This window comes from Gopherus evgoodei, chromosome 9, assembly GCF_007399415.2.
Source record: "Gopherus evgoodei ecotype Sinaloan lineage chromosome 9, rGopEvg1_v1.p, whole genome shotgun sequence".
In the NCBI taxonomy this organism is placed as follows: Eukaryota; Metazoa; Chordata; order Testudines; family Testudinidae; genus Gopherus; species Gopherus evgoodei.
The window spans coordinates 24,004,385-24,017,303 of record NC_044330.1 but is presented as its reverse complement, the minus strand read 5'-3'; the positions used below and the strand labels follow the sequence as shown (position 1 = coordinate 24,017,303).

General features: G+C 36.8%; 1 protein-coding gene across 1 annotated transcript in view; it reads left to right on the top strand.

Moving 5' to 3' along the window:
* RSRC1 (arginine and serine rich coiled-coil 1) overlaps window positions 1-12,919 on the top strand; it is a 349,528-nt gene that overhangs the window by 145,796 nt on the left and 190,813 nt on the right. Inside the window, exon 5 of the mRNA XM_030574477.1 lies at window positions 4,642-4,678. Coding sequence (XP_030430337.1) covers window positions 4,642-4,678 — 37 coding nt within the window. The remainder of the gene's footprint in view (window positions 1-4,641; window positions 4,679-12,919) is intronic.

The window sequence follows — 12,919 nt, the reverse complement described above, 5'->3', positions numbered from 1 at the left end:
TGCAAATAACAATGAAGAACATGGACTACCTATAAGTAGCTGAAGTGTTTTGTTTAACTGTAGTGTGCAGAACAACAATAGTTGTATATTTCCTGATTGTGAAATTACTATTAAATTGAATGCATTAATGCAGGTAAATATTTGTGAAATCATTAGTTAGTTGAGAGCATGACTACTTTAATTTTTCTTCAGTAACCTTGATTAACTCTTTGGCTATATATATATATATATATATATTTGGCTATATATATATATATATATATATATATATATATATATATATATATATATATATATATATATATATATATATATATAATGTGTGTGTGTGTGTATTTATGTACCATATATACTCGTTCATAAGCTGAATTTTTTTTTGGTAAAAAAGAGAAGCACCAGAGAAGGGGGTCGGCTTATGAACGGGTATAGAGAGGGAGAGATGGGACATAGCTCTTCCCCCCAACAGAGGGAGGAAGGAGAGGCAGCACAGCCAGCAGAGACAGAAGGGAAGAGCCGGGGCGAGAGTGTCTCCACTTCTGGCCACGCTGCTGTCCCCTAATCCTCCAAGCAGCTGCAGCTCTGGGGTTGGCAGGCTGTGGCCACGCTGCCTGGCCTGCTGGAGCACTCTGCGGCTGTGCCACCTGGCCCAGCCCTCTGGAATAAGCTACAGCCACACCGCACAGTCTGGCATGCTGGAGCAGGCTGCAGCCGCGCTGCCCAGCCTGCTGGAGCAGCTCCAGCCAGGCCAGAGACATCCTCCCCTGCTTCTCCCCAGATAAGGTGGGAAGGCATGGGATGGGGAGAGTGTGGGGGTCCCGGGCTAGAGGTGGGGTCATGTGGGGGGCAGTCACAGGGATTACTCCCCTGAGCTCCAGCTTCTTTCCCCACGCAAATTTCCCCACCAGTTGCTGTCCCGGCCCATCAGGGTAAGCAGCTGGTGCACCAGGACACTTCGTTTACTTAGGTTTACCTCCGTGCCTGCAGACGCTTGAGATAAACAAACCATTTCAGCCTACCAGCGGCTTATCCTGATGGCCTGGGAGCCAAAGTTTGCTGACCCCTGAATAATAGGGTCGTCTTATGAATGGGTCATAAACATTTTCCATTTTTACTTATCCGTCTTGGGGGGGGTCGGCTTATAAACGAACCAGCTTATGATCGAGTATATACAATATGTCAGTATATGTGTAGGTGTAAATCAGTGTTTACAACAAATAGATATAACCTGTTTCTTTGTTCCATAAACTTTCAATAAGTTAACATGAACTCAGTTAGGTACCTACATTGTGGTTTCAAGTAATCCAAAGATGGCTACACTTGCCTCATTGAATTCCTGGCTTGTTGTTACAGATCTCTCATGGCCATGATTCAAATTTAGTTCAGCTGTAATGTTTTCCTAACTTAACTTCACCTTTGAACTAGTTTGAGTGGTGTGCTTACTGTCTTTAATGTAAACTTTTTAAAATAGCTTTTTACAGTAGAAATTCATAATAGAGGAAAATCACAACTCCAGAGCTGATGTAAAGAGGCAAGAGAAGTAAAATTACAAATAAGTATTGTATCCAACAAACATAAAAATTAAATATTGTTGTGCTTTGTAGACTAATAGTTTGAAAGGCAAATGTGTATATTGTGGGGAGAATGTAATGTGGAAAAAATGAATGAAATTTCTGGAAAGCTAAATATTATTGGTGAATATGAAATTAATATTAGCTATCTGTTATTGCACAGCTCCTTTTAAACTCTGAATCTGAGGCTGTGCATAAAACAGCTCTTGTCACCATTTACAGTGTTAAAAAGGATAATGTATTCTATTAAAATCTTGGGTGAGTTAATGTTTTGGTAGTCGTTTTTAAATGTATTGTGACTACGATTTAGCAACAGTTCCAGTTTTTTTATAATACAATATTTAAACTACAACATTGGTTGTAGTAGTGTCGTCTTATTACCTAAAGGAATACATTTTTGAACAACAAAGATAATTTTGTCTTAGCTACATTTTTACTACATGTCATTGTATGATTGATGCATGGCGTCCTCTGGCTGGTAAGATGCTAACATTGAAACTGACAGGTGCCACATGGTTTATTTAGGACAATCTCAGTCTTGTCCTAGTTAGTTTCATAATGTTTGCCTTATGTATGTTCAACCACTGCATTTCCTGCTTTAGAGCCTTGTGTTACACCAATATTACTATCTGTGCTGCCTCAACTACAAATTGGATGAACAGCCAGTGACACTTTTTCAATATTATTACATTAAACCAAGTGGATTTTGATTGATAACCTAATATTCAACTAATGCAAAACATCAATCATGGCAAGTATATTAATTATTTAATATTGCAGTCTAATTCAGAAATCGATGTGCTGCATGAGGGGAAGGGAAACTCACTGTTCCCAGAAGACTTAAGACAGAACGATTTGAAAAAAATAACAACCCCCCCTCCCACAAAACCCTGCTGTACTCTTGTGTGTTAGGTCGATACAAATCTTTATTCATTTGCCAATAATCTCTTCCCATTTTCCACTTCAGGACCATTTTATCAGTTTTGAGACCTATAATTGAATTAAGTCTGCTTTCAGCACAGGGCAAACGGAGTTGCACAAATATTGATGAAGTCATGACAGGGACAGCACAGGAGACAGACCACTAAAGAGGGCAGATTTTATACCGTTAGCTGGAAGCTTCCTACATCAGTGTCTTGGATCCTGCTTCTCAGTAAATTAAGTTCATTAGGATCTTTAGCACCACAGAAAAAATATACAGGGCTTCATTTTTATCTAAATAATATATGATCTTGTATAGGAAGTTTTGGTTATTAAAAAAAAATAGTATAAGAGAAGCCCAGCTTTTTCTGTGAATTCATTTCAGATGAATTTGAAGAGAATAAGTATACTTAGTATACTTACTGAAAGCTTTGTCAAAATTATAAAGTAATACTTTAGTTTCATATAAAAGAGCCTAACATTATTAACACCAAATAATTAACAAAAAGGAATACAAAATTAGCTTTGTATATTAAAATTTGTGATTTTTGTGTGAGACTAATGTAATGTCAAATGCTGAAAACTAGATAATGTAAAAATTTCTTAAATAAAAGGAGATTGCATAATTACTGGAGTATTCAAAAGTAACATTAGGTTGGATGCATTAAAATTAATTTCCTTCAATATTTTTGTATTTGTAACCTTTAAACCTGTTTTTTTTAATATTTTGCTAGTTAGCAAAATAGAAAGAGCTGATGTTTACCATTTCGAGGGGGGGGGTGTTTGTTTTGCCATTTCTGGTTGTATACATCTGCGTAATTGTTGAAAAAGTATATTCTACACATAGGTAAACACTGTTATATGACCTAGGAATTAATTGCTTGGAAGGTCATTTTTTTCTGTTTGTCATAATTGCAACATCAACAGAAAAGGGATAATTAAGTTTAGAAACAGATTTAATGCTGAATCTATGAAAGCAGAAACTGGCTGTCATCGTTGAATGTTTTTGTTGTTTTTTTGGAAGTGCCAGAGAGAAGGCATTTTATCCTGTTCACTTCACTCAGCTGGGGAAATTGTTTATCCATGTCCAGCTTGGCAAACTTGCACTGTATCTGTGCTCAGCAGTGTGCATTAAAGATTAAGTTTTCAGTCTACATTTTCCTTGCCTTAGTGTCTCCAGTTTCTCATTGGTCCTTTGCAACCTTCCAGTTTTTGTATTTTTGTGTGTTTTTCCTTATTTTTTCTATCTGTGCATTAAAGTTTTGCAACTGATATGAACAGAAATATTTAAAGTTCTAGCATCCCTGCCATCTAGTTAATTAACGTACAATTAATTCATTATGTCCCTTGTTTGTGAATGCTCAGAACATTTGTTAACAAAGTTCTGGTAGAGGGAGCTCAGACAGGGAGTGCATATAGATTTTGATGTGATAGTACTAAGTTTTGTATTTGTTTTTTTAATTTTTCTATGAAGTACTGGTTCTTTATGTATAAAGCATTTTTTTGGATTAGTACAGTGGTTCTCAAACTTTTTGTATTGGTGACCCATTTCACGCAGCAAACCTCTTATAAGTTAAAACACATTTCTTATATTTAACATTTTTTAAAATGCTAAATTCACAACCCAGTTGTTTAAAATGAATTTACCTTTTCTCACTGCTTTTCAATTAAGACTAAAACACATTTTGTTGAAATATTGTTATAAGCAGAAAAGTTTTTTAAAAAATAGTTACTGTTTAATATTGGGGTGTGAAGAAACTTGGCCAATATCACTTTTCACATCAGACTTAGCTCTCCATTGCCACCCTTACTTCTGTGCTGCTGCTAGCAGCGACGCTGCATTCAGAGTTGGGTGGCTCATGACCCCCACATAATAACCTTGCGACCCCCTGGATTAGTAGGACCTGGGGTTCCTGGGTTATAACAATTTGTAAGGAAAGTAAAATTTTGGAGTTTAAGTAGGTAAATAATCTTGGCTTTAATGAGACGGTTTTTTCCCTTGTGTTTTTAATAGTCAAGAAGTAAAAGTTAAGAACATTAGAAAGATAGTCAAGAATTTACATGACTTTCTTTTGACATTTTTTGGGTTAAACATAAATTATTATAGACAAGGGTTTAGCAACTATTTACAACTTCTGTTCTTGTGTTATAGGGACTCTGGAAACATCAAAGCTGGATTAGAACATCTGGTAAGTTCTAATTTTCTCTTGAACATTTGCATCATCTTTGATATCTGCATTCCAAATGAACACTTTTGAATGAGCTTTGAATACCTTGAATTGAGAGAGTCAACCATTTCCCAGAGGGTCAGCTCACTGTTATTATGTGAAGGCACTTACATTTTCATTTATCTTATGGTTTCAAGGGAATTTTAATTTTTTTAAATTACTTTTTTTGATGTAGAGATGAAATAAAATGGACTACAATCCTGCACTGATGATTGCCTTAATTATAAACAAAAATTGTTTGGTGTTGGATTTTTGGCATATCCTGATCTAAAAACAACAAACTTCTGTTTTTAAAGGAAAAAAAAATCAAATATTGCATGCATAAATATGGTATGTTTTAGTAATCTGAAGTCTTTGAAAGAAGTGCACAGCTTTGTTTTTTCTGTTGTCTTTTTCTTATGAATAATGTATTGATTTAAATTCTATTCAGTTGTACAATATAAAATAATAATTGAGATGCAAAATATTTTTTGGTTTAAGTAAACATATTCAAACCACAAGTGAAAGCAAGACATACATAGCGTTAAAAACTAATCAGTTAATCAAAACTGAAAATCCAGTATTATAAGTGCAAAATTCATCAAGATTAGTATATTAATGTCAGTGATCAGCAGAACGCTAAGCATTTCATGTAAATGGATCATTTTAAGTCATTGGCTGGATGATGGTTACATCTAAATGTTCAATAGTACACTCTATTCTCTAAATACAGTGTGAGAACTTTTGAGATTTAAGTCTTCATTTAGGTATACAGAAAATGATTTATACTGTTCTCTGCCATGAACCATAAAAGGATGTAATTATCACTGCTGAATGCAAGTAATTTTTAGCAGTTGCTTATTGTTTACCCATGCATGGTCACATTCTCGAATGTGGGTAACCATTTAGGAAAGTATGAGTTTTGTAGAAGCTTGTGGACCATACACTTCCTGTGTATTTCCAGGAGAGAGAGGACCTGGACCATGGATGGCACAGTTGTCAACTCTCTTTTTTGTGGAATGACAAGAACTCCATCCCTACTTGTATTCTGAATCTGCATGTAATTAAACTAGTTGGTTATGTCTAAATATTACAGTAGTTGAGAAATGGATCTTGCATGCTAGTTTTTTTTTAAATGTTTCATTCCTTTAGTATTGTCAGGTTGCTGTAATCTAATGGGTTTGGAGACTACTTCTAATGCATTATAAAGATGCTGTTGTCCTGACAGATAATCATGGCTGGTCCTTTTTACTAAATTGGGAATAGTATGATAGCTGAAAATGCAAGTCTAATTTATAACGTCACCTCAAACCATCAGATTAAGCAAGGAGAGGCTGAATGGTTTTCTAGGAACCTCTGAAAAAAGGGGAGTCTGATTCACTGGCACAAGCACTGTAGTCTAGTACAGGGTTCTCAACCTTTCCAGACTACTGTGCTCTTTTCAGGAGTCTGATTTGTCTTGTGTACCCCCAACTTTGACCTCACTTCAAAACTACTTGTTTACAAAATCAGACATAAAAATACAAAAGTGTCATAACACGCCGTTACTGAAAAATTGCTTTTTTTCCTCATTTTTACCATATAATTATAAAATAAATGAATTGGAATATAAATGCTGTACTTACATTTCAGTATATAGTACATAGAGCAGTATAAACAAGTCATTGTCTGTATGAAATATTAGTTTGTGCTGACTTCTCTAGTGCTTTCTATGGAGCCTGTTGCAAAACTTCACAAATATCTAGATAAGTTGATGTACTCCTCGGAAGACCTCTGTGTATCCCCAGGGGTATGTATACCACTGGTTGAGAACTAGTGCTCTAGTATTATGCGGTAAATTCACTGGAAAGATAATCTCTGGAAGTTGTCAACACTAAAAGATTGTTGGTATAAGTACACATCATATCTTTTACTAAAAGCTTGTCTTCATCAGATATATTTATTCTCTTGTGCTTCTGTAAAGGACTTGACAAAAGCCTCCATACTTAGTTAGGAACTCTTTTAATAATTTTGGGAAAACAGCTGTTGTACGTACATGTGCAAACACAGAAACTGATTTTGCAAGATATATAGAGATTTGTGTTATGTATTGAAAGCAGGATTCATACTAGAATCCTAAATTTATAGTTAGACAACTTCATGCAAGCCTATGTACTTCACCTCCAACAGATTGTAGGCACATTTGCAAGAAAAATTAGTCATTTGATTATAGCAAACTCACTGCTCATATTTTAAAAAAAACCACACCTGATATTAAAAAGAGAAGAAAATACTTTGCATCGATTAGATAGACTGTTTTATCCCTTGATTTTTAAAAATGAAATGGCACCCATGTTAGTTGTGGTGTAATCTTCACTCTTCCTTTAAATGCATGTTCCTTTCATCCATATGCTTTTCACTACCGTATTCATATGGTTGCAATCTATCTAGGTACTTCCAAGTATTTCTGTGATGCCTACCATCTTGGTATCTAATTTCTATCTGTGCAACTGACTGAATTACATAAAATAGAATATCTTTTCCAGAAACATGTGAAACATATTGTAGGTCATCATCTGAAAATATTTTCTAATTTAAAAAGAGTAGCTGTTGTCATGAAATGAAGAAAATTAATTTTTTAGACTTCACATGCATACATCGGTTGGTTTTTTCTGCGGTATGATGTTTTGAGGTGCAATTAAGACTGCCCCTCCGAGTGAACAAATTAGACAGCTTGACAGAAATATTGCCTGCACCCTGGTGGAATTGCCCTCCAGTGTGCCTCCCATTACAGAGTTAGGAGTGTGATCAGGCTGCACTCTCCTGTGCCTATAAAGGGCTGAATCACTTCTAAGGTTTGAAGAATTTTGCTTGACAGTATGAAAAAAAATTAATGGGAAAATCTATACACATACCTTTTTAATTAAGAGAATTAGTGATGCATAGTACACTTATTTAAAACATTGTAATTGTAACTTTATAAATTATTTTTGGATAGTTCGAGTTACAGAATTAAATAAGTTGTAGAAACCTCAGAATAGAAAGAGAGTAAATAATGTTTGCAATTCTCAGTGGTGTTGTTTTCTAACAGTTATGCCAAAAAAGAAACATGGAGCCGTATGAGTGTTGGTTTTTTTTTCCAACGGAGAGATCCCATTTGTGCCTTTCATATTGTATAACATTTCAGAGTGATGACCTGCTTGTTTTTGTGGTCAAGCAACACAGTCTGACTGTTTTAAGTGTTGACATGCACCTTGTCATTGATAGCTTGTTTAGCCCATCAGTAGCTAGCATGAATACAGTTATTGCCTGCTAGCCATGTTGTTGTATATTAATCAATAACTAGCAACAGGGATGATGATAAACTCTTCCCAGGCTGGCTAGATGGATTCGTGCATGGCTAAGCAAATAAAACAATTGTTCGCTATTTACATTTATAGTCAAATAGCTGTTAGGTTACATTACAACTAAGATAGAGCTGTTCTACCACTGAGTTGTAGTTTCCAGATTAAAACTGTTTAATTGTTATGGTTTTGATTTAAAAAAAAAATCCTAGTATTCAAGCATATGGCTTGAACTTCCGTTTTTTGCTCAGTGAAGTTTTGCTCTTAACCTACCCTTTTTTGTAACTCAGTGCTATTATTGACTCTGAAAGTGTGACTCTCACTATGTCATTCATGAAACTGGTCACCATCTTGTATTTCCTTCATGGGAGGAAATCCAGAGGCCTGCTTTAAAAGTTTTATTTTCATTTCAAATTTACTATACGGTTTGTATAGTCCTTAAATTGAAGAGGAACTTAGATTTGGAAGCTGCTTAAGTGACAGCCTAATTTCATCTTCCTGAAAGTTTATGATGGTGTCAATAAACACATGGGTCCTAAAACACATCATTGTCGGCATGTCTTATTGGATGGCAGTATAGGAGGTATAGGCACTGAGATTAACGTATGCTGTACTTGTATCTGTAGGAAGTATTAATCTATCTGAAAAAAATGCAGTTTCTCTAGATATCTGATACAATCAAATGGATTAGGTTTAATTGGATTTTCAAAAATATAATAGTCATGTAATGTATTTTAATTACCTAAATTTATTGAATGTATGAGAATACTTGGGCTTTAGTCTAGTCTAGTATTTTTCAACTAATTAGAGGCATGCAGATGTCCAGTACAGAAGCTCCCCGACTAACACAAGTGTTCCGTTCTGTAAGTCCGGATTTCCGTAAATCGGGTTTGCATAACCCGGGGACCGTCTGTATCACCCCCATCATGTTATGAATCATATTCACAGCAATATGTGGACACAATAGGATAACTGTACAAAGGAAGATTAACCTCTTAACTCTGGATTTCCTTGCTTTATATAAACTTGGTCTACCAAAGAGACCTCTCTAAAGAACATCTGTGCTGTTAACTATTCAATGACACTCTTCTTCTCTTGTGGCCTGATCCTAAGTCCACTGAATTCAATGGTAGAATTTCCATTGATTGAATTAGCTTTCGCTGAGAGTCTTGGTAATTATGGAACCAATATCCATCCTAGAATGATGAGTAAATGAGTAGGTCACCGTGATTAAATGAGTTGCTGGCTTTTTAATGAGCTGTAAAATGGAGATGTTAACTACTTGTGTTAACTAACAATCAGTTGCCACTCTTCACATGAATAGTGATGTTAACCCTGGCACACTCATGCCCCCTGACTAATTTCCATAGTAGCCAATTATATTCTGGAAGCTTGAATTCCCCCTCAGTTGAATAAGAGCACGGCTGTTTTAAAGTTTTTTTTTCTGCTGCAGCTGTTTTTTATAGAAAATTGGGTTTTTGATTAAAATCTTTTGTGGGAAATGTCTGTTCTCCACAAAGGAAGAACTTTTATTGGGAAAAAAAAATGGAGTACACAAAACCTGAAAAAAAAATTACCTGGAACTGCTGCTGTTATGGTTTATGGCAGTTGTCGTTTGGGTGTTTCATTTACCTCATTCTGTTCTATGGACTGGGTTCTCTGGCCAGACTACATCTCTCAAGATGCATCACGCTGCAGTCTCAGAAAAAGAGTAGAAACATGATGTATCAGGGGACATGTAGTCTGGCCTGGAAACTCATACTTTAGAGGAGAATTGGGACGTGGGACAGCCAAACTGTCCCTGAAGCTCTGTGTGGTATTTCTGGATAGACATTTTCAGTTTTTGATGAATAATTTGAACCAAAAAGTCAAAATTTTCTGTGGGGATGGGAGGAGGGAACCACATTTTCAGACTGGCTCTGTAAAGAAGGTATTCTTCACTTCATATTATAAACTGCTATAGAGTTGTGCTGTGCAGCTAATATACCAGTACTAAAACATCCTTGGAATTTCTAAACATTATAAATGACAATTTCTTAACTCAAAAAAAGTATTGCAGCCAACTTGGAGAAATTCTTTAGACCATGTCCCAGCAGATAAAGCAGAACTGATCATAGAACAAAAAATTATTTCACGTACAAGTGACTATGACTAAGACTACATTTTAGTCAGATATTTTTAGTAAAAGTCATGGACAGGTCACGAGCAGTAAACAAAAATTCATGGCCCGTGACCTGTGCATGACTTTTACTATATATCCCTGGCTAAAACTTGGGGCAGTGGCCTGGGTGCTCGAGGTGGAGGTGGGGCAGGTTAGGGCAGGGATTGGCAGGAGCTGGGGTTGGGGCAGGTTCCCTATCTGGCTCATGGGAAGCAGGGCCCTCCAGCTTCTAGCTCCACATGCTGCCTTCGTTCCACTCCAAGCCCTAGTTCTGCAGCTCCCATTGGCTGGAACTGTGGCCAATGGGAGCTATGAGGGCGGTACCTGTGCCTGAGCCTGTGGGCGGAGGCAGCATGTGGAGCTAAGAGCTGAGGGAGGGGAGTTTCTGTCACCCTTCCGGGGAACTCCCCCCAGGTAAGCACCGCCTGGCACCCAATCCCCAGCTTGGAGCCCCCCCGTCCAAACTCCTGCTGGTGGGGGAATGGGGTGGGGGCCCTGAGACTGCCCCAGCAGCAGCCATTGTGACTGACACAGGGGCTGCTCAGGCAGCTCCAGGGCCAGCCGCATGGGCTGCTGCAGAAATCACAGAGGTCACGGAATCTGTGACTTCCATGTTCTCTGTGACAAACACAGAGCCTTAATCATGACTTGATCACATTTATAACCACATTTATAATCATTTGATCGTATGGTGTTGATACCACTCTTTCCATTCAACTAGTCTCTCAGGAGGATGCTGAATAGCAGGTACTAAAGTTAAACATTTTAAAATCAGCAGGTCCAGATAACTTGCATTAAGAGTTTTAAAAGAGCTGTCTGAGAGACTCACTGAACCATGAATGTTCATTTTCAATAAGTCTTGGGGCACTAGGGAAGCTCCAGAAGACTGAAAGAGAGCCAACGTTTTGCCACTTTTTAAAAAGGGTAAACAGGCCTATGAGTCATACCATTAGTTTGACATTGATCCTTGACAAGATAATAGAGCGGCTGATATGGGACTTGATTAATAAAAAATTAAAGGAGGATAATGTAATTAATGAAAATCAGTATGGCTTTATGGAAAACAGATCCTGTTAAACTAACTTTATATCTTTTTTTAATTAGATTGAAAGTTTGATAAGGGTAATAGTGTTGATGTAATAATTTTTTGTAAGTCATTTGGCTTGGTACAGCACAACATTTCAATTAGGAATCTTGAATGATATAAAATTAACATGGCACGCATGGCTAAAATAAAATCTGCCTGAGTGACAGATTTAAAAATGTAATTGTAAACAGAGAATCATCAAGTGTTTTTCCAGTGAGATTCTTCAGGGATTGATTCTTGGCCCTGTGCTAGTTAACATTTTTATCAGTGATCTGAAAGAAAACATGAAATCAGCACTGTTAGGATTTTCACATGACACAAAAATTGGGGGTAGAGGAAAATAATGAAGAGGATAGGGTCACTGATCTGGATTGCTTGGTAAACTGGGCCCAAGCAAGCAGTATACATTTTTAATACAGCTAAATGTAAAGGTATCCATTTAGGAGCAAATTGTGTAGCCATTCTTACAGGATGGGGGACTCTATCCCTGGAGGCAGTGACTCTGAAAAAGATTTGGGGATCATTGTGGATATTTAATTGAACATGGATTCCCAGTGTGATGCTATAGCCAACAAGAGCTAATGTGATCCTGGGATGCATAAACAGGAAAATCTCCAGTAGAAGTAGAGAGGTTATTTTACCTCTGTATTTGGCACTGCTGCAGTTGCCGCTGGAATACTGTATCCAGTTCTGTGCTCACAATTCAAGAAGGATGTTGATAAATTGGAGAGGATTCAGAGAAGAACCATGAGAATGATTAAAGGATTAGAAAACATACTGTATAGTGACAAGGTCAAGGATCTCAATTTATTTATTTTAACAAAGAGAAGGTCAAGGGATGACTAGATTATGGTCTATAAATATCTACACAGGGAACAAATATTTTAAAAGGGCTCTACAGCCTAGCAGAAAAAACTATGATATAATACTATGGCTGGAAGTTGAAACTAGACAAATTCAGACTTAGATATAAGGTGTACATTTTTAATGGTGAGAGTAACTAACCAGTGAAACAAGTTGCCAAAGGTTATCTTGGATTCTCCATCACTGAATTTTTCAATCAAGATCAGATGCTTTCTAAAAGATACTTTCTAGGAATAATTTTGGGGAAGCTCTGTTGCGTGTGCTATACTGGAGGTCAAACTGGATGATCACGGTGGTCTTCTGCCCTTCATATCTGTGAATCTATTAATATTATACCCTAAATTCAGCTGGATTTCAGTAGTAGACCCCTGTGTAGCACTGTATTTCAGGTAAAGTTTGTAAAGTCTCTTCAGGATGAAAGGTGCTTTATACACATGTAAAATACAAGCTTAAAAGTGCTATTTCAGGTTTGTGCTATGTGAAGACTGGTGAGAGGCAGCTAGAACTTGACAACAATCTCTAGACATGAGAATGAAAATTATGAGAATATCTGATCAGGGGGACAACTTTAGAACAGCAAAATAAGAGACCTCAGGAAAGCTTGAGCAAGATCAGGATATTTTGGGGTGATATGAAGGAGCATTTGGAGCAATGTGCTTTTATGGGGAACGAAACAGTCGCATAGAAAGTCAACATGGATCTATGCATTTTTAGAAATATTTCTAGGTAAACAAAAATTGGCCAAACTGATGAAGAAAATTGGGCGCTGTGTGGTTCTGGTGATATCA